This window comes from Scatophagus argus, chromosome 21 (genome assembly GCF_020382885.2).
Source record: "Scatophagus argus isolate fScaArg1 chromosome 21, fScaArg1.pri, whole genome shotgun sequence".
In the NCBI taxonomy this organism is placed as follows: Eukaryota; Metazoa; Chordata; class Actinopteri; family Scatophagidae; genus Scatophagus; species Scatophagus argus.
The window spans coordinates 521866-549466 of NC_058513.1; the positions used below are offsets into that span (position 1 = coordinate 521866).

Consider the following 27601-nt stretch of genomic DNA (forward strand, 5'->3'; position numbering starts at 1 on the left):
TACCGTTCAGCCTTTTTGGCAGTTTATCACAACGCAATGAGTTTATAGGTAGCAGGGAGTGGTCATTAGCAAATCAATGAAGTGTAGACTGGCACACGTGGGTGCCCGGAAATCTCCGTGGGTGCTCGGTAATCTCCGTGGGTGGTCCGGCCCCGAAGCACCCACGGAATCGGCGCCTATGGCTTCTGTGTAGGCCAGTCAGGTTCTTCCACATCAGACTCATTCGGCCATGACTTTTTGGACGTTCCCTTGTGCGCTGGGTTGCAGTTGTGATGGGGTGGAGGGATTTCCGGGTCTGTTGCCTCAGGTATGGAGATATAGCATTGTCCATAATGTATAAAAATGCTGAAGCATTGAGATTTTCCTTCAGTGGAAGTAAGGGGCCGAGACAAACCCTTGAGAAACAGCCCATACCACACCTGAATTCAATAATATAGAGGTGTCTGAATACTTTTGTTCATATATATTATGATATAAAGGCTATGATGTCATACTCTTTATTCCAACTGTTGTGACACGCACAGACATACACACATAATATACATTTTTTTATCTTTTGATGTTCTAACTGAAATATTTTAGTAACATTCAGGTTGTTACACTTAAGCTAAAGCCATAATATGCCATGACTGACAAATATATTTAAATATAAAACTAAAATAAGCCAAATATTATCAAATGAACTTCACAAGGCACATTGCATCGAATCATACAGATCTACAGTAACTAGATATTGTAATCAACATTTTCGCCTAGTCCCTCACTTTTCAGCAAACACTCAATAAATACACAGAAACTGTGAACCAAATAGCTTTTATTAATTAAATCATTAGTGGTTAAGCAATGAAACATTATACAGGTATCAATTACCAAGAAAAAAAAGGAAACCATTAAATTTTAACTATATTTTGTGTTCCATTGACATAGGACTCATGGTATTGTTAGTCCCCTTTGAATGGCAGCACATAAAACTCAAAATAAAATCCCCCCCAACTGTGCATCAAAAAGCTATAATATTTTCTCATTGCTTACATGTAAGAGTGCTGATTTTGTCATCTATTGCCCTGTGAAATCCTAGATAAAAAGATAAAAAATAATTTGGCTGAAGAAGTGTTCTAAATGCAGAAGCGGTGCATGAGGCATGATGCAACAGGCTCTCTTACTACTGACGCTGGCAGTGATTCACATTATATACCAAAAAAAAAGAAAAAAAGAACTAGCAAATCTATAGCAATGTGGCATTGTGGTAGTTACATACAACTGTATTTCTTTTTTTAACAAATTTATCTTGTGTCTGACCCTGTGTTAGCCTCTGATGGAGCACTGACTTGTCCAGGGTGTATGCTTCAGTATGCTGGAATAGGTTCTCCCACTACCCTGACAAAGGTGGATGAACATTTATCTTGAATAAAAATATAGTCAGAACAGAACATTCAAGAAATACAAACATTAGTTCTTGGATTCATTTGTGCAAGGCGTTCATGAAATACCATCAACTGTGGTGAACATATACAACACATTTATATATTTTGTTACAAATAAGCAAATGTAGCATTGTTGCATGGTTATTGAATTATCAGAGCATTGCTGGACATCTGGAGAAATGCACCTTTACACTACAGAGAAAATTATAGTGAGATAACTGAACACTAGGGGTCAGTGTTTGACCACAGTGAAAACTGTTTCTATCAGAGGTTTGTGAGACTTTGCTGAAAGTATTGGTCCATATCTCAGTTTTTTATGATACACATATTTAAATAGCAAATAATATGTTTTTAAGAAAAATGTTCTCATGAGAAAATAAAATGATTATCACTGGTGGGTGAAATGTTATGGAACTATGAAGAAACTGACTCAGCCTTATGTTTTGCAGACCTTCATTTTCATGGGTTCTAGTTATTCTTTAAGAACACTTGCAGTAAAATATGACATAAGAAAACTGCATGAAAGAAAACAAGGTGTCTTGATAGGATAAGTATTAGGCTCTATTCTGACAGTGTTGAAAGGGAAAAAAACATCAACTTAGTATAAATTGTGTTCACATACAAAGTCATACTCAATTGTGAGCTCATCAAAACATAGAAATTACAAGAGAATCACTACACTTCTAAGTAATAGGTAAATTAAGCTGATTAAGCTAACACTTTGGTATTTAAATAGCTGAAAAACAAATGGGGTGGAAGGAGTAGTTTTGCATCTGTGATATGTAAATATTTCCAAAAGATATGAAATTTCAGGATTAGCACAAATATAAACTCAGTTAATGAATAATTTGGCCATTGGGAACCTGCTTCCCAACCCTCCATGAGTGTATGTTTGACTGTGTTTCACTGTGTTTTAAAAAATAGAACAAGAATGATAATGCTGACAAATTACATTTTGTTACAATGCAGATAATGGTGACCTCCTCATCATGTCAGTTCTGCCATTGTTCCGTCTCCCTTCCACCAGCCCCTCCGACTGCAAAGCTGTTTTCTGTTTCCTCTTCCTATTTTCTTCTTCTTCTCTTTACTGAATGATCATTTACACCATCCAAACACAAATGAACTCAATCCTGGAAGTACTTTTTCAGGTAAACAAAAATTTTCCATTTAATTTTCATTATGTTTCGTCAAGAACCTAACCTGTAGTCAAATAGTCAAAGTCAAAGTCTGATAATTCTGTTTGTTACCAACTTGGGTAATCTTGGCCATCATTCCTACTGTTATTAAGTTGTCTGACCAAGTTGACTGCTGAGATCCGGAGAAACTGCAGTTAATACTCAGATGAACCTGCTAGATAAAAATATTCTGGGCCTAGGCACTGAGCACCTACTGACTGCCATCACTTTTTCAAGGTGATATGGTGAATGCGTTTGCAAACATTGGCCTATTTACACATGTAGCAGACATGAAGCACCGTTAATATTCGTTTGGAGTTGTGTCCGTATCCGCCTGGCAAATGTAAGTCCAATATTCACTCTCTTGGATCTGTTTTTTCTTTTCATAAAGTCTTGGGAAAATATTTGGCTCTTTAGCTGTTAAATGCTCCACTTTGTTGGCCATCTAATTCAATTCAATTCAATTTATTTATATAGCACCTTATACAATCAAAATTGTCTCTAGGTGCTTTACAGAGACCCAGAGCCTGAACCCCCGAGCAAGCAGACAGTGGCAAGGAAAAACTCCCTTTTAACAGGAAGAAACCTTGAGCAGGACCCACTTCATCTAGTCTCTTACTGTGCCTGTGCAGGTAGTATGCAGAGGCCTTTTGGAATTTTTTCCTCAGAGAACAGCTGACTGCTACATCGAAAAACAAAGCTATGAGAATACTAAAAGCCGAGAAGAGCTGCAGATTCACACGATGATTCTTTCTGTCACTAAAAGTGACCCCTTTCAGAATATTTTCATGTTACTATTTAACCATATATTTATTCTAAAATAACAATTATACCATACCAAAACAAAAAGATCCTCCCTACAAGTAGTGTTTAATTGCTCTGGTTTGTTCCAGACATGGCGAAAATTTCGGAAAAAAAAAAGTCTGATAAATCAAGAGACATTCGCAGTAAACAATCAATCATAATTGAAATAAACCCACAAGGTCAGCAAATCTATTTCATAGAGAAAATAAAGATGATCATTTTCATCCTCCACCTGGCTCTTTAACCACCCATTTCATTGTCTGAATGACCCTTCAAACTTAGGAATACTGGTATATTCCCAGATCTCAGCAAACACTTTGGTGAGTTCAAAATTATCATAACTAATAGGAATAATGGAAAATTAAGCACAAAAATAAGAACCAAATTAGACCCAAATAGTAATAACTACTATTATCCTTTAACAATCTCAATCATCAGTTTTTACAAAAGAACCTCAGGGTTGCTCCAAAGGATTTTCTGAAAACCTTTCCAAATTCCTTAATCTTTACCTAGTCACTGTCTCTATCTCTGTCTTCATTATCCTGCAGGACATCTTGGCTGTCATCCTCTTCATCCTCCTCAGCCTCTTCCTCATCCCCTCCTCCATTCATCATTTCCATTTCAACTTCCACTGCAGCCTCTTCAGCCTCCCCATCCATGCCACTGAAGTGTTCAGCATCTTGGGACACCTCCACCATCTCAGTGCCTTGGATCACTTCAACAGCACCCTCACGAATTTTCTTGACATGGAAGGTGAAGGGGGGCACCTTGTACACGGCAGTCTTAGATCGGGCATAAACAACATGGTCAGGTGTGAAGGCCTTCTTCATCTTGTCACGGGATGTCTGGATCTTCTGCTTGCGCTCAGGGTTGACACTCATGCGTGTTCCGAGCTTTCCCATTTTCTTCTCAATGTTGTGACGTGTCCTCTCCAGGTTCTCCTTGGTCTTCTGCTTGGTCTTCTCCAAATTCTCCTTGGTTTTCTGCCTGGTCTTTTCCAAGTTTTCTTTTGTCTTTTGCTTAGTCTTCTCCAGGTTCTCCTTGGTTTTTTGTTTGGTCCTCTCCAGGTTCTCTTTGGTCTTTGCTCTGGTCTTATCCATCTTCTCCTTTGAGAAGACTGTCTTCAAGGTTTGTACACGCTGCAGGCTGCTGCGCTTGATGCGCTCGGCACGAGACTCCTCAATGGCCTGCTCAATATCCAACCCTTCTTCATCTGATGAAAGGTCTACATGGGGTTTGTCTGCCTTCTCTTCTTCTTCTCCTCCTTCCTCTCCAGGCTCTTCCACAGTTTCCTTGAGCTCTAGCAGGCTGCCGCCTCTGCTTCCTGACACAGACTCAGAAACCTTCATGGATTTAGAGATGCTGAGTTTTGAGGGAACCTTCACTTCATCCTGTGAAGAGGAGAACATAATTAAAGTTAATACTATTTAGTGTGATATGGAGATGTAAATGTATTCATTCCAGCTACATACATACATACACAGGAGAGTGTTCCCACCTGATTCAAGACAACTGCTATTGTCCCTGTACCTGAAATGTCTGCAGTACCTGGTCTAAATGACTATAGCCCTGGGACACTCATCCTCATTCTGAAGTATGACGTATAAGACAATATCCCAACGAGTGTGGATCCTCACGGATCTACATTTAGATCAAACTAATCCACAGAGGATGACACTGCCCTCCAGTCATGTTTGTTGATTTGAGCTCAGCACTCAACACAATCACCCTGATGAATCTCAATGGCAAGTTCAGAACTCTGACCTTGAGTAACACACTCTGCAACTGGACATTGGACTTCCTCACAAACAGACTACAGATGGTGTGGATGGGTGGTCAACCCTCTTCCACTCCATTGCTCACCATCAGTGCACAGGGCTGTGTGCTCAACCACTGTCTGTTCACATTGTACACCCATAGCTGAAATCCCCTATCAATTAAACATAATTTATATAGCGCCTTTCAAACAATTCAGATACCAAAGTGCTTTGCAAGCAATTGACAAAGCAAATCTGAAACTGATTCTGAGGGACTAATGCATACCGTTTTGCATTATGTAATGTTAAAAATAAAATTATAAGGTATTACACAATAATAATTCCTAGAATTTTGTGCAGCTGAAGGTAATTGCAGAGACAGGTGGTTCTCTGTGTTTGTCAATATGAACAAAAACTTTCATGTTATACATAGTTCTTTCATCCCTACATAATAGACATAGTTTAAGAAGAAGACAAGTTTTAGTGCAGCATTATAGTTAAAATTAACTCAGTGTTTTTAGTAATCAGTTATTTCCTTTTGTCAGTAAATGGGTTATTTTCAATTATTATCATTTGTCAATTGCCATACAGCCATAGTAGACAGTGCAAACAGTGACAGTGAGTCGTGTATGGAATACTAATAGAATGCAGCATCAGGGTTCAAAGATGATAAAAAGATGACAAAAGAGAACATGAAAACATAGCCCCCATCAACCCCCACCTGCCCAAAAAGGTGATCATCCTAAAAGGCTTTTAAGGTTTGCAGAAAGCAAATACCACATCTCTTTGCCCCACGTACTTTAGCTGTTAATAATTCTAGGTACACAAAGAAATTGAATGTCTTAGCTGTTATGAAATGCATGTGTGCTTATGTATGCAGTTTTCTTTTTTCATGTGCACATGTACACAGGCTTATTCAAGTAAGGACCAGTCAGGGTTTGCTACACAATAAAGGCAACGGAGGCCAGCCCAAACAGAGATGTGAGTTGATTACATATGGCAGAGGCCAAGACCACGTGGAGGCCTCCAGGGTTCACTCAGTTATGTTGTGCCAGAGGGAAACATGACAGAGAAAAATGTCTCAGAGACAAAGGAGTGGAAACATGGAAATAAGTTAGGGGGTTTACTGTTAGAGCTGTGAGCAAAGTGTTGAAATGTTACACAATGAAATTGCAGGCAAATCACTGCACCCTTTTGCTCATGTTAATATGCATGCATTCACTTAACAGACACACATAGAAACACACTGGCTAGATGCAGAGAGAAGGAGAGCTCTAAAGGAAATTGCCTTCAGGATCGGGGTGAGTTGAGGACACATGCTCTGATTCTCCACCTTCACTGTACTATCTGCTTACAAAGACATATGTCATTGGCAATGCAGTTTGTTCAGAAATTCAAATTGGTCTGTTTTTGTGCCCACTGACAGCTGTTTTCCGTGGCTCGGGGAGATCAATTCATAGCTTTACAGACATGATTAAAAATGGCTAGCTATCTCGTTACTTTCCAAAAAATTGCTACAGAAATATGGTTACAAATTGAAAAGCATTGATCAAGTTGAAATTTAATTGTCAGGATGGTGCAAAATTTAATGCATACCACTAGCCCAACCCACAGGAGAGAACACTAAATTTCCACACAAGATTCCTATTCAATTTGCTCATGAGATGAACCATTTTGAATTTAATGATCCACAATCTTTCCTTTAGCACCCCCCTCAGTACAGACTACTAGGCTCCAAGAACAGGAGTTCTCTCATTCTGTGTATGATTTGGCTTTGGATTTTTAGTTTCCTTACATAAATGGTCTGTTGAGAGATTCTTCCATTGTCCATTCCTCCATTCCCTTGGCCCTTCTATCTCCCAAACACCTTTTTCTCACCTTCCCCTGCATTCCAGATGAGGGAGCCTTTTTTCCCTTATGTGCTTTTTTCACCTCATAAACACAGTGCTCTGGCTGTTAATGAAGGGATGGAAGGAGGGGTGAGGTGAGGGGGTCTTCCTTTTTCCATAACAGAATATCCTCATCCAATTGGGCTCCTCGGTGTCTGCATGAGGGCCAAAATCTGTTGTACATATCATCTTTTCCTCTCCCGCTACACTGCCTTTATGGTCAAAACAGGAACACAGCAAAGTCAGAACAAAAGACCACAAGGAAGGGTGGGGGTGGAAAGATGAGATATTTTTCTGCTGTTGCATTAATCGTGTAATAGCGCAAGAGGGAAGATGTTTCAGAGTCTTGGAAACTCATCTACCCAACAGGAAGATGATAGCATCAAAGTGTTGCCTGGCAGAATGGGAGCTGATTCTGTGTGTATGTGTGCACATGTGTGTGTGTGTGTGTGTGTGTGTGTGTGTGTGTGTGTGAGCCTCCAGGGGCTAGTGTTTCTTGTGTTCTGTTGCAATGTGATGGTGGTTTTATGAAGGCATTGTATTGCAGTATCTTGGGTAAACATGACCTTAGATGAGGGATCTTGTTTTTCCTGAACAGCTGTGCTGACAGATGGGGGTCCTGGAAAATACCTGCTTTTTTACAATTACACTACATCTTGTTTCATTCTGTTCGAGAACAATAGAGTTCATGTTGTAAATCACTTAAATGTGAGAACCCCCCCCCCCCCCACCCCCCGACACACTCACACACACACACACACACGCACACACCCAAGGCCTCACAGTTTGTCACAAGAACTCTTTCTAAAGGTTTTCATGCAGCTTTGTTATTATGAGAATATATAATAATACAATTAAATAATAAAATCGCTCTCTTTTCAGGGAGAATGGGGTTTATTTGTTGCATGATACAACATGGATAACACCTCACGCCTTCATTACATTATATTTGTGTCATTTGTACTTTAATCAATATAAGACAAAATAAGACTTGTCTTATATTGAGGGATATATTGAGGAATAAAGGGTTTCTCAAGGACAGGTGACAGAATGATGGACACCTTAGACCACAAAGAATAAAACGTAAAATAAATGGGCCGTGAGATTATTCTGCAGTGAGACTTAATTGAATATTTATTTGTTAATGAATTGTGTAACCAAAAAAAAGCCTCTGGTTAATAAGGTTAATATAGCTAAATCACATTAGCATCAAACCAAGCGTAGCTAGACTGTTTCTATATATTTGAGGAACATGGACGTGAAGTGAATGTCTGGGAAAGCCCTGGTATGCCAAAGAGGAGGAGGTCACAAGCTCATGTGTTTGGCTAAGAAGGATGTCAATGTGGAAGAGGGAATTCTGTGCTGTTTATGTGTGTATATACATGGAAAGAGTTTATGGGGAAGTTCAGGCATTCACCTTGGTGTGCTGACTTCCTGACCCTCCTAATTTAATGGGACATTGTTCTTTCATGAGGCTGCTGCGTCAAAGACAGGAAGGTACACTCAGAGACATGGAAAATAGACGAATGAGGTATGTAATGGCGTAATGGTTGTGTGTGTGTGTGTGTGTGTGTGTGTGTGTGTGTGTGTGTGTGTGTGTGACTGAGATGACATTTTGGCTTTAGGACTTGCAAAATATATCTAAGGAGATAAAAATTTCTTAAATTGCAAAATAAATCAAGTTTTTGCAAGACACATCAATCCACACTGAGTGTGTGTGTATGTGCATAAGAGAGAGAGAGAGAGACAGAGAGAGAGTCCATGTGTCCTGGAGCAATGTGAATAGCCATCCTGTGTGTGTTCACAGTGCACTGGCAGGGTTTCTGTAGCTACTGATGCGTTTAACTCTCCCACCCACTGCAAAAACACACACACAAGCTACATTACTACATTGTCAGTATCAGCTTTCCTATTGGCATGTCTCCTGTAGCTCTTTCTTTTTTCTTCAGTCTGTCAATGGCGAACAGATTACTGCATCCAGTTTACTCATGACAAGTGGAAAGTCATTCATCTGAGAGATGTTCACTGTGCTTTTACTGTGGCTATCTCCCCTAACAACCTACCACACACTATGCTTATTTCTTTGTCCTTCAATATTGCACTTTTTACTTCACTGCAATTATTTTGCAGCTTTAGTTACTTGTTACTTTAAAAAAAATATGATTTTTGTACCCAAAATACTAAAATGCATGTATAGTTGAAATGATAACTTGAATAATTGATTGACAGTAAATTAATTGGCATCATTTTTGCATATTATTATTTCCATGACAGCTTGGCAAACTCCATAGGCTGCTAAACATAATATGATAAGATCAAAAGCTCCAAAACAGCTACTAAATTGACTTTGTGGGTGGACTGTTTTCTCAAACTAAAGTGAGGTTGTTATTGTAATCCCAAAGCTCCAGAAAAAGAAATTTGATCTCCTCATTTGCTTGAATGCATCAGCTCTTCTTGACATCAGCAGTTATATCATGAGGATTTCCCATTTTCCTGGATTTACTGGAAAATCCTTTCATCGTGAGTGTGTGTGTGTGTGTGTGTGTATTCCTGTAGGTATGGGGACCAAAATCTGTCTACACAGTCACATTGTGAGGACCTGCCTTACTTGTGGGGACAAAATGCAAATCCCCACAACGTAAAGCATTAAATATTAGGGTGAGGCCTTCCTTTAAGGTTAGGTTGAGGTTAGGATTAGGTTAAGGAAGGGTTGGGATTAGGCAAGTAATTGTCATGGTTAGGTGGTGGTTAAGCTTCCAGGAAATTAATGTAAGTCTATGAAATGTCCCCTCAAGTGATGGAAGAAAGTCTGTGTGTGTGTGTGTGTGTGAGTATGTATGTGTGCAACTTAATGAGCACAATATAGTATGTGTGTTGCTCATACAGGTAGAGTACACACACACACACACACACATGCATGTGGCTTTTCCACAGCAGTAGGGGAGTTCTTGGTGGTTTGAGTTTAAAATAGGAAAACAGAAACAGAGAGGGGTGTGTTACAGCAGGATTCCTCTCTCTCGCAACATAAGGCTGATGAGTGGTTACAGTGTGGGCTGAGAGTGGAATCTTCCATGGTGAAGCACACCATAGAAGCTTGTCCCACAGTCACACACACACAGACACACATGCTCACACAAGCATAGTTAAAGAAGTGCACGTTTGCACATACACACATGAAAATGCTTTAAAGGAACTCAAACATATCACTGCACACACACATTTATACATCTGTTTAAGCACATAACACAGTCAGCGCTCACATATACATATCTCCAGTCTGCTTGATGATTTGTCCGTGCTCTAATGAAACGTTTTTCTCTTTTGATCTCGAAACATTAGAGTTCCAGCCAGGGTCACCGCTGTTACCATGGTGACACAAGTACAATTAAGCGTTTTCAGCTAAGTGGAGGCAATAAAATTGAAAATGGTTAGTTCTGGCATGACTTTTATTTTGGGAGTTCATACAAAACAGTCAACAAAACTCCACTGGAATATGAATGAAATGTAGTTCACAAGGATAGATTTAGCCAAAAAACATATAAATAAACAGTTTTCAATCAGAGACAGGAAGCTTACACATACACTTGCCACACATTAACTTCTCTGGTGTTTTCTTCTCAGATACAATATGGTTTCAGGGTAATTCCTTGCAAACAATTCAAATTACTGTGAACTAACAGCTGCAGAACAGTCCAGGAATTGAAACAGACATGTGTTAACTCCTCTGGCATTGGCGCTACTGCCATGATTTCCCTGTGCTTTAGGTCTAGGTAATGACATAAGAAAATAAATGGAAAAGGTCGAGGAGAAGAACACAACAATACAAACTGAAGTGGTGACTGATTTTTGGTTGTTGTTAATATATTGGGAAGGCACACCAGCGCCTCTACTTCCTCATTAGGCTGAGGCGCTGGTCTGTCTTGTTAATATACTGGGAAGGCAGACCAGCACCTCTACTTCCTCATTAGGCTGAGGGGTCCTGGACTGGGGAGCTCAGTTCTGACATCATTTGACAGATGTGTGGTGGAACGCGTCCTGTGCTCCTGCATCACTGTGTGGCACGGCAGCTGTTCTGTGGCAGATAAGAAGGCTCTGCAGAGGGTGGTGAAAGCTGCACAGAAGACTGTGGGACACAGCCTATCCACCACCACAGACACTTCCAAAAAAAGGGCCTCCTGCATCATGAAGGACCCCACCCACCCCTCACATGAACTGTTTGCCCCTCTCTTCTCAGGCAGGAGGCTGCGGAGCATTAAGAGCAGCACCACCAGACTGTAGCCCCTGCTGCTAACCCCCCCCCCCCCCCCACACACACACACATCACCCTCCCTCTCCCTTCCGTGACAACCACCCATGGAACAGCACAATGCAGCCATCTTGCACAGAACTTTGCACTGCTCCTCCATTTGCACACTACTCTTCTCATTTGCACATACTGCTGTACATATGTTGTCATCTCTGTTAACTGAGTGTATTTTATATATTTTTTTATTCCGGTTGTTTTTATATTTATATAGTGTTGTTTTTATATATATATTATATATATAGCTATTTATGTATTTCGTAGGTTACTGGGCTTATACTGGGACCAGGGAAACAGGGAAACTCATGTTTTTTACATGTGTGAAATGACAGTAAAGCTCCGTGAATCCTTGAATCCTTGAATTAGGACAGCCCTGAGGCCTTCCTACTTATCTAATTTTTATTATTTCCATTCAAATATCAATCAAGGAAGATGGATGTTTCCATTCCAAAAATGTATCTGTCGATAGTTAAGTTTGAGTTGTTAATCTTTTAACAACTCATTCTCAGCACCAGCCACAGTTGTGGGTTTGTCTGTCAACTGCCATTGTACGTCAGTCCCTAAGACGATTGTGGAATTCTCATTAAAACAGCAGATCATCTGAGGCCAATCTTGGCTAAATGTCGACTTGGAATTGGATATCACTTCTCCTGACTGACAATGACATTGTTTCACCAATCAATCACAGACAAAAATGCATATTGAGTACCTAAGTTTGCTAACATTAGCTAACATCAGTCACCAGAAATCAAAGGTCAGGAAAGGCTGTAAAAACAAATGCTATTTTATGCTATTTTATTATTTAAATTTATCGACAAGCTTAACTGTCTTGTTTAATCATTGTAAAACACTTCATTCAGACAAGACATGAACAGAATAAAGCTTGCCAAACCTTACATGTCTTGGTTTGTTTAATAAATCCTCAATTCTTTAAGAAAGATGGGAAAATATTTTGTCTCTCCAAGCCATTTTTGCACACTGATGTTGGATTCTATCTGAATCCTTTTCTGCTTTACCTATTTTCTGCCCCTGCCCATGCCTTGTCATGCCTTGTCATCCCCAGAGTCATGGTCTTTGTTGTAAATGCTGTATCACCTCAGTACTGTATCCTCTGTAATCAAACTGGCCTCTGAGTCTGAGTCTTGGTGAGTGTGAGCAATCCAAGTCTGGTTTCCAGCTGTATTCACTTGGACGCTATGGAACTTGTTTAATAAGCCCTTTTGCTCACAGTGACTTGCCTCTTGAAGTCCACGCAGATTTCAGTCAGTTGCCACTGAGTTAACAGTAGCTATAGCTACAGTCAAACATCACCATAACAAAGAGTATATTGGACAGCAGTTGGTGGTGACTCTGGTGTGCTTCCCACCACGGTTTACTTTGCTTGATACTGTTTTTTAACTAAAGCCAGTATCAGTCTAATCTGAATGCCCACCACGCCAGACCTCCTTCAGGTGATAGATAGGTAGGTGTACATTGCTTTAAGCAGTCAGAGGCCTCTCTCTCTGTGTGTTTTTGAGTATGTCTCTCTTGTGAGTGCTATGGGAAAGAGTGTGATAGTCACACACAGCATAAAACTCTGGTGAGGGTACTCCCTACTCTGCTTCTGTTTTCCACTCGTTCCTTTTAATCACAGACATGGGACCAGAGAAAGAGAGAGAAAGAGAGAGAGAGATTGCTATATAAAGTGATGGCATGCCACAGATCCCTGAGGGGGGAAGAGAGGGATGAGTCACCAGGCCTGTTGTTGTGCTGGAGCACAGCAGACTTTTCTTCCTTCCTTTCTTGTTTAATTTATTTATTTTTTGTATTTCCTTTTGCTTTCTTTTTGTCTCTCTTTCACTTGCTTTCATCCTATATTTATTCAGTCCTTTCTTTGTTGTTTTCTATCGCCTATGGTTTCCTTACAGTCAGCGCCAGGAGAGTAAACTTAGATTCCCTGATCACTGAGGAATGAGATATATCAGTGTCACAGCTCCATGGCAACCAAACAAATATTCTGGTGCTACTTGTGTGCCAGATAATCTCCCTTGTTTTATTCAGTTCCAGGAGGTTTTTAACGTCTTTGACTACTGATATGAAAAGAGACAGGATCGGCAGAGTGGTTTGCATGCAAATTAGATGAATTATTTTGTCCATATTTACCCCATTTGTGCATTTTGTAATAAATTCTTTTCAGAAATGAAGAGAAAAAGAATCAGAAGAATGAGTGATTTCAGCCCATGACTTGTTAGCATTGGTCTTACTACTACTGTATAGGTGTTGGTAGCACATGCTATATCCAGTTTAGTCACGTTTTTATTGTGGTTATATGTGGTTATTTTTGTTTCATTTTTTTGCTTCATCTCCATGTAAAGCTCTGAGTTCAGAATGAGTTTGCAAGTCCTCAGTATGGGAATGTGTTAAAGATGAGTGTCATTTTTAAAATCAATTATTTTCATACTCCATTGTGGTTTTTTGAAATATTTACAAGTTACTCTGTTATAAATGAATGCACAATGCTAAAAAATACACTTACTAACACATTTAGACCCCAATTGCATTAGGGCTCATCTCTACAGGAGCAAACACTTTAAAAACACCTTGGAAAAACACACCATGCAAAACAGCCTGGTGCACCTGTGGACCTGGACTGTGTGCACAACAGGGTGATCAAATATAAATAACTGCTAGGACGTCTGTTTTTGTTTGGCTGATTGCAATGCTTTTTACAGCTACCTGAAGAAGAAATATATAGTCATACTACGTACAATGGGGTGAAACTTGTAAATTAAACCCATCCCAGAGGAGCAGTGGGTGCCAGGGGAATCAACTCCATATCTAAGCCAGTGCCTTGATTGAGTTTACTGACCAGAAAATTAACCTAACATATATGTTTTGATGTTTTGTTAGAAAGCCATGAAAGCGAACTCAAATGCAGAAAAGCCTTGCCCCAGATAGAAATCAAATCCAGGAACTTCTTGCTGTGAGGCAACAGTGCTGACCATTGAGCCACTGTGCTGCCATATTAAGGGTGCCAGGTGTGGTAGTATTGTGCCTGTCAGATCCACATATGATCCATTATTTTATGTCACTAACTGTGTGTCCAGTTCTCCTTGTAGTTTTGTGTCTCTCCCTCCCTTTCTTTCTCTCTCTGTATCTTTCTGCAGGTATCTCTCCATCCAGATCTACATGTTGAACTGCATCCGACCCTCTGACAAACCCATTGTCTACTATCAACATCTGCCCATGTTGTTCTTCTATGTAGTGATTTTATAACTAACTTGAACAACATCCATCCATCCATTTTACATACCGCTTATCCGTCAGGGTCGTGGGGGAGCTGGAGCCTATCCCAGCTGACTACGGGCAAGAGGCGGGGTTCACCCTGGACTGGTCGCCAATCGATTGCAGGGCCAACACACAAAAACAAACAACCACGCACTCTCACACTCACACCTAGGGGCAATTTAGAGTAGCCAGTTAACCTAATGTGCATGTTTTTGGTATTGTGGGAGGAAGCCAGAGTAGCCGGAGAAAACCCACGCAGGCGCAGGGAGAACATGCAAACTCCACATAGTCCACATTTGAACCTGGAACCCTCTTGCTATGAGGCGACAGTGCTAACCACTGCACCACCGTGCCGCCCACTTTAACAACATATCAGGTAAAAAACAAATACATACAATACATAGTCTTCAGGATTCCAATTATAACAGCATGTCATGTTGCTCTCCTCTCCCTGTCTATCTCCCCCCCCCCCCTTCACCCAGCCGACTATCAGCAGGATGGTTCTCCCTTGTGAGTCGGGTCCTGCTCAAGGTTTCTTCCTGTTAAAAGGGAGTTTTTCCTTGCCACTGTCTGCTTGCTCGGGGGTTCAGGCTCTGGGTCTAAAGCATCTAGAGACAATTTTGATTGTATAAGGTGCTACATATATAAAATTGAATTAAAAATTGAATGAATGAATGCCTGTGTAAAGACAAAAGGAAAAATCTTGCAAATGTTATTTGTCAAGCTATACCTTTGGGGTTAAGACGCCAATGAGTGTGACCTTTGTTGCCTCTACCTAACTTGTGTCATATCTCTACTAGTTCTATCTATCTAATAAAAGTGCAAAATGCTACAAAACAAAGAACAGACAATTTCCTTTGATATGCAAATAAAATAAACAAGATATATTGTTTGGTAGATTTATTTTTGAACTTCAGACAGACCAATCTTGCTGTTTCTCCTTGATACCAGTCTTTATGCCAAGCTAGGCTAAACAGGTTCCTACATCCAGTTCTGTACCTTTCCTCTCTTTCCTTCCCTGGACAGATATGTTTGCTTCTTGTGTTTTTTTGTGGCAAACATGTGCTGACAATATTTCCTACAGTACTTAAAGGCAGCACAACATGTTTCATTGTGTATTCAGGAGGAGCTTCAGACCACAAGTGTTTAGATAAACCTATTTTCTATTTAAACACAGAAGCTTTTGTGAGGATATACACATGAATCTAACATGAATAAGGATTTTTTGAAATGTTTCCAAGGTTGCAGACACATGTTTGTGAGGCAGCTCTGTGCTGCTTTCATTCTTACTCCTTCCAGCTCTAACTGCAAGACACAGCTTGCCATTGTTAACTATCACTGGAGGTTGTTTTTTCGTGTATTTTTGTATTGGAGCACACAGAAACACACACACACACACACGCAAATGTAGTCTCATAGACAATTGTAACCCTTTTTAGTGAGCAAACACAGAATCCTATCATTAATGATTCCCCCTGTGAGGAGGGTACTATGGACCATTACAGTGTCAGTTCCAAAGACAACTTAATGCAAATAAATACATGAGCTTACCATTCAGAACAGCATTTTACTTTGACACTTTGAAGTTCCATGATAACCTTTGGCTGAATTCTGCTAAAAAAAAGGATTTCATTGAGATGGCATGAGCAGCTGAAGCTTTGCAGCCTTGTCTTCCTGCTCTCTAGATCTATGTACAGTTCCCCACGCTTGACTAACAGGGGTTGGACAGAGAGGGATGACAGCGGCCGTTTCCATGGTCACCCCTTGTTACTCTTTGAAATAACAATGGAAGAGGTTGGTGTTTATGGAGAGATTTATAGAGCTGCAAAAAAAGTGGGTTCTTCCTCTGCTGTTTGCTCCTGTCCTAATCTGTACAGTGTATCCTCTGCTTTGAACTAATCAGAAGGTTAGGTCACTGATGGTCATATACAGTATATGAAAGCTGATAATGGCTGCTCATTTTAAAGGAACAATTCACTGAAAAATTTAAATGTAGTCACACCTCCACACCAATGGAAAATTCGATTTAATTTCTTAGTACACGAAACATATTTGGATCTTCCCTACAAACTAGCATTGCAGCATTTTCCTAAACAACTGAGTGAAGTGGGAACTTGTAACATTAAAAGACAACCCAAATAAACATAAAACGGTTCCAATACGCTCATCCAGCATAATCCAAATCTTTATTTAACATTTTTGTCTCTTCAGAAAATTAATGAAGATCAATATCAGTCTCCCATCTGTTGAGTACAGAGCTGAACCCAGGACAAGATTAGCTGTTGAAACTATTTATAAACAAACAAACAATAAAATAAACAAAACTTACTGCAGTTTTGCCAATACAGATGTGGAAACATGTAGTATAGCCAGACATGCTGCTAGTGTTGTGTCCATTTTATCAGCTATTTTGGGATTTAGCCTTAGTCCTGAGGCTAAAAGTCAATGATAGTTTTAGCCATATCTAGTCATCTCATCCTTTTTATTTTTAGTATGAGATTTTTGAAAACCATGACTATTTTAGTCCAGTATAGGGAAAAACTAGGAATTTCCATCATCAACAGATTAGCTGACAATTTTTTTTTCTCGTCTAATCAAAGTATTCTTTCTTTGAAGTGAAATAAAAAAGTATGTTATGTGTATCAGCTTGTTGAACGCTGCCTGTTGATCGAATGAATTGGATTTTTACCCAATAATTATGGCTTTTGAAGCCACTGTACATGCCATAAACTTTAGAAATGTTATGATCCAGACAATACAACCAAGTTTGAAAAAGCTATCTTGACATTCAAGTCACCATAATATTTAATGATTTGGAGGCTTATCACAGAAGCTCCTCTGTTCAGGGCCAGTAATGTAGTAACTAGCAATGAGAGGATTCTAATCTGGAATCATATGACAGAGTAGATCATATGAGGAAACAAACTAATGTTTTCAATAACCATGGCTTTGACTATGAGTCATCAATGTCTGACTCGTGGAAAAACTTCTATTTAGGATCTAACAGATAATTTCTCTGCTGATGTCGATTGAGCAGTGTTAGAGCAGATTTGGCAGGCATTTCAGAAAAAACTAGGCTGAAATGATAGGCAGACACAGCCAGAGGAAGCATCTCCTCCATTTTCTTGGTTGGCAGGTGACGAAAACCGATGTATGTAATATATGATTGGTTGCCTGAAAAAGAGCAAAAGTCTGTGTTCATTGGAAACAACTGAAAGAGGATTTTAGCACTTTTTAAAAAGAAAAGCTGCATTCTGCTATATGGACAATTTGAAGGACAAATGCCAAGCATCCATCCATTTTCTATACCGCTTTTCAATGGGCAATGTAGAGTAGTCAGTTAACCTAATGTGCATGTTTTTGGGATTGTGGAAGGAAGCCAGAGTACCCAGAGGAAACGCAGGCACAAGGAGAACATGAAAACTCCGCACAGAAGGGCCCAAACAGGGATTTGAACCTGGAACCCTCTTGCTGTGAGGGGACTGTGCTAGCCACTGCACTGTCAAGCATCTTTGTGCAATATGAAAAAGTTACAACTGCCTTCGGTGTTTCCAGAGGAAGCTGTGTGAAGTGTGATAAATGGCCTTAAGTACAGCCACTTGAATCAGCATCAGTTGGGGCTGAAGACTGAAAAAAAATCTACCGTAATAAAGATTAACACCAACATCTCCACAGCTACAACAAATAGAATGTTCAAATGCGAACTGTTAAACATTAGATCTCTAAATGAATTAATATTATAGTATAGATTTATTTTGTCTGAAACCTGAAGAATATGTCAGCCTAAATGAATCCATTCCCGCCCAGTCACATTAATACTCACATTCCTCGAGACACTGGCTGAGGAGTTGGAATTGCAGTCATTTCTGACCCAAGCCTATCATTCAGTCCAAAGCCTAAACTCAACTATCATTCATTCAAAATCTTTATTCTTAGTCTTTCACGCCTAACATGGAAAACAGTACATCCAATTTTTATTGTTGGAGTGTACTGTGCTCCTGATCCATACTCTGAATTTCTACTGGAATTTTCAGAGTTTCTATCCAGTCTAGTCCTTAAAGCAAATAAAGTAATTATTATGGGCGATTTCAACATCCATATGGACAATGATAATGATAGCCTTTGCACAGCAGTTATCTCTCTATTAGATTCAGTCAGCTTCTGTCAGTGTGTACATAAACCCACTCACTGTTTTAATTATTCTTGACCTTGTTTTGACATATGATGTTGAAATAGAACATTTAATAGTCAAAATCCTCTTTTATCTGACCACTGTTGAAAAACTTTTGAATTTGTATTACTGGACTACATACCACCAAGAAAATACTCCTATGCTAGATACCTGTCTCAACTGTGCTGTTGCTAAATTTAAGGAAGTGATTCTGTTGTCATTTACTTCAGTATCATGTCCCGGGACTGCAAAACATTACAACAAGAAAGTCTTATGCCAGTTGTAGTCCCTCTCAAATAGACCATTTTGTGGACAGTGCTGCAAGCTGCTAGCCAAACTTCAGGCACGTCTTAAAGACTGGATGACTTGCAATTTTCTGCTTCTGAATTCGGACAAAGCTGAAGTTATTGTTCTGGGCCCTGAACACCTTTGCAACAAGTTATCCAAAGACATAGCAACTCTAGATAGACCTCAGGCTCCACTGTAAGGAATCTAGGAGTTATTTTTGGACATGTCCTTCAACTTACACATAACACACATTTCAAAGACTGGATTATTTCACCGCCGCAATATTACACAAATTAGTCCATGCATTGATTACTTCCAAACTGGATTATTGTAATTCCCTTTTATCAGCATATCCATGAAGATTCTCAGTCATCCAGGTCATGGTCAAGGTTGGAGAGTTCCGTTAGGCAACTGGACGTGAAGTTTTCTAGAAGACGTTTCGCCTCTCATCCAAGAAGGTTATTCAGTTCTAACTGATGGTGGGGAATACTGGAATTTATAGTGTGTGTGTGTGACAAAGGTATTGGGGAACAAAGGTGCCTCAGGTCCCTCCTATTGAGTGGGCTGTTAGGGTCACCTGGGGAAGTGTTAACAGTTGTGAGGGGGTTCTGATGGGTCGTTTACACCCCCGTCAGAGTAGTTTTGGTCATATGTCTCTTTGATGTGTGAACCTGGTGGGAGCAGGTGAAAGGTGAGTCTATTGGGTGTTGTTCCTAAGAGGGCCTTGTAAGTGGGTGACATGTTGTGTCTTAGACCACCTCCTCTATTGAGTGCTGGTTTTTCCAGGTTGACGAAGATGGCTTCCTTTATCCCCCTCTCAAACCATCTGTTTTCCCTGGCCAAAATGTGGACATTGCTGTCCTCAAAAGAGTGTCCTTTAGCCTTGAGGTGTAAGTGAACAGCCGAGTCCTGTCCTGAGGACTTAGTCCTCCTGTCTTGGGCCATGTGCTTGTGTAGCGGTTGTTTGGTCTTCCCATTGTACAGGTCCGTGCACTCTTCACTGCACTGAACAGCATACACCACATTGTCCAGCTTGTGTCTGGGTGTCTTATCTTTGCGATGCACCAGTTGTTGTCTCAGGGTGGTGCTAGGTCTGAAATGTTTGGGGATCTGGTGCTGGTTGAAGATCCACCTAAGTTTTTCAGAAACCCCTGCAATGTATGGAACTGAAGAAGCTTCTTGGGCGAGAGGTGAGACGTCTTCTAGAAAACTTCACGTTCAGTTGCCTAACGGAACTCCCTTTATCAGGTTGCCCCAATAAGTCTCTAAAGACGTTCCAGCTAATTCAGAATGCAGCTGCACGATTACTCACAAGAACCAGCATTCGAGATCATATTTCTCCCATACTGGCTTGGCTTCCCTACATTGGCTGCCTTTAAAACCCAGGATAGAGTTTAAAATTTTTCTCCTCACATATAAAACCCTGAATGGCCAGGCACCATCATAGCTTAAAGAGTTGAGAGTACCCTATTATCCCACCAGAGCTTTACGTTCCCAAGATGCAGGGTTACTTGTGGCTCAAAGAGTCTTCAAAAGTAGATCTGGAACCAGAGCCTTTAGTTATCAAGCTCCTCTACGTGGAACCTTCTGGTTTTGGTCTGGGAGGCAGACACCCTCTCTACATTTAAGAGTAGACTAAAAACTTTCCTTTTTGATAAAGTTTTATTGTTAGGGCTGTCTTTGGATGGCTGCTAGTTATGTTGCTATAGGCTTTCTACCACAACGCACAAGCTCTCTCTGTGAGCGCAGCATACCTCTGTAGCTGCTCTTCATCCCTGAGGCTGAAGGATCTGGGTTAAGCTGCTGGTTAGCATAACATACCCGAGCCTCTGACTAAACAGCATTTGAGGGCATTTGGTTAATGATGGTAGCAGGTTTAGGCAAGGAAGCAGTTCATCAGTATGACAACTTTATTGGGGTGTGATGACAAATCAGTGGAAGACTTTAAGCATTTAGCCTTGGTGACTGACATTCAGGTCTTGACCACAGACTGTGGATATGTCTTGAGTCAGAAAATAATTTAAAACAAATATCAAATGGGTATAAGTAGACAAATGTTGACAGCTCTAAATGCACACAAATACTGGGATAACAAATTGAACTAAAAAGCAAAAGCACCTCACCACTTGATTAGCAAGCTTTTTACCTAGGCTGCTATATGTTAAAACCCGCTTCTTATTTAAGGTTTAACACTTATTTAAATGTCTAGTTTTTATATTCTATTTTTCTGTTTAGCTTATATTCTATTCATACTTTATATTTTTCTAGTCACTTACTGCCCCCGGGACCTGAGTCCTAATTTCGTACCATAAACATGTGAATGTGAGCTGGTATGACAATAAAGTCCCTTGAATCCTTGAATCCTTGAGTCCTTGAAGATCAATGTTGCAAATGGAGTAAAATGACAAAGAAAAACATTTTCTTCAAAATGATGACAAATGTCTGAATGTCACTCCTGGACAAACAAGCAGAAGTTGTTGTCTGAATGTCAGCACCACTTGTCTAAGCCCAGCCTCAGATTTCTTTAAAACCAAACAGGAACACAACCTCCTAAAGGCCCTTTCCTTCTCACAATCAAACAAGTATGTGATAGTTGCTATTTTTAGATGGCTCTCTTCTTGTATTTCTCACTCTACATAAGCTCTCCCTCCTCCTCTCAATCTCTCTTTTCCTGCCTCCCCATTTTGTTAACAAGCTTTCGACAATGCCCTAACCATGCTGCCCAACATACACACCATCCCTAATACTGTGCAAAAGCCAAAAACACTCCACCAAAAAGCCTCCTTCCAACTGAAACAATGCTACACACAATCTGGCCTGTAAACTGAGCAGCAGGGAACATTTCTGCCTCACATGTCCATATATGGACCTGGATCGACCTGTGTGAGAAGAATGGGTCCACTCTTGATGAATTTACAGTCAAAACAGTACTGGGAGTCTGATCCCAGGCTGTTGGAGAAATGTGTTCTTTACAGTGATGCAGATCTGGTTTAAATCTTCTTAACCATGATGAACCAGAATTGCAAAAACATTTAGAATACCTAATTTGGTCATTGTCACAAAGTCATTTGGTTGGAGCTGTCAGAAAAATAATATGGCACTTTGCAAGATGCTATTGGTGTGGAGGCGACAGGTGTTTTTGTAGTGTTGGTTGAATGTATAGCACAGAAGAAGGGGATGAGCAAAACTGCATCTGAGAGATTGTTTGTGAGATATTCATTCCATAGTCCAAGATCCTGGTTTATTTGAAGCTCAGAAGAAGTAGAAGAAAGAAAGAAGCTGTGTTACAAATGAAAATAAAAAATGAATCTTTTTTACATTTTCATTTTACTCTGGCTTCACCCCTTGCCAAAAAGGTGGAGCTGATGTGGCCACTTGGAGGCACAATGTACTGGTGAGTGGCGAATTGGTTGTTCCTTTTGTGACATCAGTATTCTATGACGCAGTTATTTAGGGTCCCCTACGCAAGGCACAGGTGAACAATCAAAAGAATTTTCCATATCAATGGGTACCAGCTTCAAAGGCATTTTTGTGATATTACAGGTGCGTACTGTCTGGTCAGAACAATAAAATGTTTACAAGGAACAAAATCAACATTTAAATACAATATTTCCAAAAACTATGTCCATATTGTAGGAAACTGAAATGTTTCTTTTGCTAATCATTTTATCATTTCGGGCAGATAGTGGACCTTTAAAAGGGCATAAAAATGCAAAGATATCACCACTGGATAACAAGCAAATAAGAAAAATATTTTTTTCACAGAATGACAGAGCAACACACAAGCTATCTACCTTTTTCACTAACAAGCAAACACAATTCACATGCTCACAATGTTTCCCCAATATATTGATGTAAAAAATAGATGAGAGGCACTCAAGCACTGCCAATTGAAATAATCTTCCCTGTGTGGTTTGTGCAATTGATGTTGCTGTACCCCAGCAGAAGACATGGCTTGACTGCTGTGGGTAAATAAAATCAATACCTAAGACTGTACAGTCTCTTTATTTTATTACTTTCAAATGTATTAATATTAATAATGAATAGTGAAGAGAGCCTTGGAATGGACAGAAAAATATTGGACTGTGGATAAATGTGTTTTATTATGTTAATTGTGGTACCTCATTAATTCTTCTCAAATTTCTGGAATTACAAACAATGCAACAAGAAATGGTAAACAATAAAGAAAAATGTAATAACAAACCAATGTACATGTATATGTACATGTATGACATTATTGTTAAAACATGCAATAAATAAGAACAGGGGTGTTGCAGTTGGTTACTAGAAGCTAAAGCTAACATGCTGTACCTTTAAAACACTGGAATTAGTGATGTACTGGAATAAAAGCCATTTTTGTGGATCAAAAAAGATTAAGAGTTCCTGTAGCAACATTTCCTGGGATCAATACTTGCTCAAACAGGAAAAATGTATCAAAATATACTTTAAGAAAAACAGAATGATACCTCCTTTCTATGGTTTTGTAGTTTGGAAAACTATAGCAAGCAGCCAATTTTCTATTTTAGACTTTGAACTCTTAACTCCTGGTAGTTATCTTTTAATTATATATAGCATTTCAGAATTACTGAAATGCAAATTGTTGAATATATTTTATTGCAGACCTATTTTGAATTATATATTTTTATTTCAATTTGATGTCAAAAGGACAGATTTTAGCAAATCTAAAATAACAAAAAAATAATGATGACATGAGAAGACAGAAAGAAAAATGAAGCAGTGGTAGTAAGGAAGTAGAGATGGTGTATAGGGTGGGGCAGGGTGAGGAGGACACGATGTAGGGTGGATTATCCTGGTGGGTGGAGGAGCAGGGGAGAGGGAGGAACAGGGCTGTAACTGGTTCCCCATGAGGAGGAGGCAGGAAGAGGTTAGCACAGAGAGCTAGGGATGCCTGTGCAATGAATCAGCTGTCTAAATATGGTCAGTGCTCTCTATCGCAACACACCCATCCACTCCCTGTACAAAGTGGACAGACATCTCCTCTTCTAGGAGTTTATTTTTTGTTCTTACTTTTTCACGTATATTATTCAAGCCTTCTCACCGTGTTGGAGGAAGATTGTAGAGTCAATCTGTTACACATTCTCACAGTATGTATTCTCTCAGCCTACTGTCTCTACTACTGTCTCTCATATAGGTTTAATGAACAGTGTGGGGAAGGGACACCAGATTTTCACAGTCGCTGTCTCTAGATCCCGAAAGTAACTGGGACATTAAAGTCTCAGTATGCTTCAAAATAACCAAGTTGTGAGGAATACATGTCATCTGTGCCGTCCTATGTTCACTTTTCACTGATGCTGTCCTACCTATGAAGACAAGCATGGTTGTCGGCACAGTGTGGCCCCTGCTAAACGCCCGGGATGCAACCTATAGGTCAGGTGATAGACTGGCTTACAACAGGGCCTGGAAAGAACTGAAAAGGGGCATCCAGCTGGCAAAACACAGGTACAAGCACCGCATTGAGGAGCACTTCAATAACAACAATCCATGAAACATGTAGAAAGGCATCAGGACCATCAAAGATTAGCAGGTCAGCCATGACCCTACTCTGCCTGACATTTTAAATAGCTTCTTCACATGCTTCAACTCCTCAAGCAGCGGAAGGACTGCACATCTTCCTTAGCCAGAGGTGCAGCATCAACCTCTTGTACTGCAGCTGCACCAAGTGACCTCTGCCTTGAGGAGGATCAACATCACCAAGGCTGCAGGTCCAGACAAGGTGTCATGCTGTAGTTTTCCACGGTCCCTGTGTGCTTGAAGTCCTCCATCATTGTGCCTGAAAAAAACCAACCATTACCTGCCCCACTGATTACCGACCTGTTGCTCTGACCCCAGTCATCATGAAGTGCTTTGAGAGGATCCTCCTAAAGTACATCAAGGATGCCATCCCTCCTGGCGTGGACAACTTGCAGTTCACATACAAGGAGAACCATTCTACAGAGGATGCTGGGCCATGATTGAAAGCATCCTGTGTCTCAATGTGACAATCTGGTACAGCAACTGCACAGCACATGACAGGAAGGACTTAGGGCTGGTGAGAACAGCACAGGGGATTGTAGGCTGCCGTCTACCAGATCTGGACTCGCTGCCAGAAGTCCAGAAACAGGCCAGATGCATTTTGACAGATCCCACCCACCCGGGCAACACACATGTTTTTCCATCAGGAAAGCGGTACACGAACATTAAAACAAGCACAAACAGACTCAGGGACAGCTTCTTCCCCAGAGCTGTAAAACTAATAGCCCCCCTGCAGTGATATACACACATCCCACCCCCCTATAGGACCCTCACACATGACCCCACCCCACCACCACCACCACCACCACCACCAGCAGCAACATGCATTCCTTTTCACACACACACTCACCTTCTAACATACACACACACTCACACCCACACAGACACACATACATACAATCAAACACTCACAGCATTCCATAAACTGGGACTGCCTTCATGCAGGGAATCTCTGCAAAAGTTTCGTTATGTTCCCATAATGACAATAAAGACTCTTGATTCTTGATTGATTCTTGATAATTCTTTGTCTTAGTCATTACACATGACCCCTCATATTCATTTGATCCATTCATATAAACAATAAAGGACTGTGCATATAATTGCATAATATCATCACTCTGCCTTGCTTCATCTGTTTCTCTGTTACACAAATGCACACTGTGGGGTTGAGCTGTCACATTCCAGGAAAGTGCAGTAAGTTCTGCTCTCTGGCAGCATATGGCCTTCTCAGCCATCAATGAACTGAACACAGATGTAAGGGTGCACATCACAGGCTTACCAATACCAATGTCATTATTGGGTGCTGTTTGCATCATGACCTCAGAGGTATATATTTGTGTGTGTGCGTATATATCTATATATCTATATATATATATATATATATATATATATATACATATATGGATATATATATATATACAGATATACATAGATATACATATATACACATATGCCACTTTCACCAAAAATAACCAAAAACTGGACATTTATGTGAACTGCAAACTGCAATACACAATTAAGAGATGACATCCAGCAACTGAAGCAAGATATCCGAGGCAAAGACAAGCTGATCGAGGAGTTCATCTCGGTAGCTACCACTCAGGCAAAGCAACTCAAGAAATCCTCACCAGCCCGAACTTCCGCCTCAAGCCTACAACTAGTTCAGAATGCAGCAGTTCGGTTTCTCACTTTTTTAAACAGATGACCTCACGTCACCCCTATCCGAGCCTCCCTCCACTGGCTGTCAGTCTATTTCACAATTGATTTCAAGATTTTACTGATCACTTTTAATCATATCTGAGTCTAGCTCCAAGTTACATAATAACCCCCCTATGAGCCAGACTGAAGCCTGAGATCCTTGGGTGGAGCTCTTCTGGTTGTTCCAAGGTCCAGGTTAAAGACTGACTGAGTCTGAGTAGAGGACCCGAACTTGAGGAAGACGCCCAGGAGGCCAAGATCAGGGCAAAATGAGAGATGAGTCAGCTCTCAGAACTACAGAGAGGCGTGATGAAGAAAGGGCTATCAAGGAAGTCTACACCTGAAGCACTAGAGGCTGCCAAACAAGGACTCACAACTCTGGCTGCCCGTCTGAAGGTATACACATGAGAAGCAGAAGCTAGGAGAACAAACAGGATGTTCTCCACCAAACTATCCAAAGTGTGCTCCCAGTGGCAGAGCAATAACATCAGAATGGATCCACCCAGGCCTGAGACTGAACAATACTGGAAGAACATATGGGAGAAGGAGACATCACATAACACCAATGCTCAGTGGCTATGGATCTAAGAACAGACCACAGCAATCTCCCAGAACAAGACCCAGTAACCATCACAAAGGCTGCATCCAACAAAGAGTGCCAGGCATGAAGAACTGGACATTCCCAACACCCCACTGGCTAAAGACGGTAGCTGCTGAGTACCTAGCAGCAGGAATGAACCAGCTGCTGATGGATGGAACTCAGTGGCTAACCCAAGGAAGGACAATCCTCATTGTGAAGGGGTCCTCAGAGGGGTGCAGTTCCATCCAACTACTGGCCAATAACCTGCCTCGACACAACATGGAAGCTCCTCATATCGTAGGTATGGTATCATCATCAGGCATCATAGTGGCTAAGATAAGTAGGCACAGGGATCCATAAATGAGTAGGACTCTGAAGGGGATTGGTAGCAATACCAGTCAAGCCATGCACCAGCTATTGGTTGACAGAACAGTCACTTGAGACCAAACTGTGCACCACCTGGAGTGACACCAAAAAAGCCTATGAATCAATGTCACACACATGGATACTGGAATGCCTGGAAATATACATAAACATGACACTAAACGCCTTCATAAAGAACTCAATGGGGCTGTGGAAGACAACTCTAGAGGTCAACTCAAAGCCAGTTTCACAAGTTACCACCAAGTGCGGAATATACCAATGTGATGTGCTCTCCCCGTTGCTGTTCTGTAAAGGCCTGAACCCACTCAACCAGATCATTGAAAAGAGTG

At 40.5% G+C, this 27601-nt stretch overlaps 1 protein-coding gene across 1 annotated transcript in view; it reads right to left on the reverse strand.

The window, feature by feature from the left end:
* Positions 1–3322: 3322 nt before the first annotated feature.
* cavin1b (caveolae associated protein 1b) overlaps positions 3323–27601 on the reverse strand; it is a 28034-nt gene continuing 3755 nt past the window's right edge. Inside the window, exon 2 of the mRNA XM_046378100.1 lies at positions 3323–4794. Coding sequence (XP_046234056.1) covers positions 3913–4794 — 882 coding nt within the window. The 3' untranslated portion in view covers positions 3323–3912. The remainder of the gene's footprint in view (positions 4795–27601) is intronic.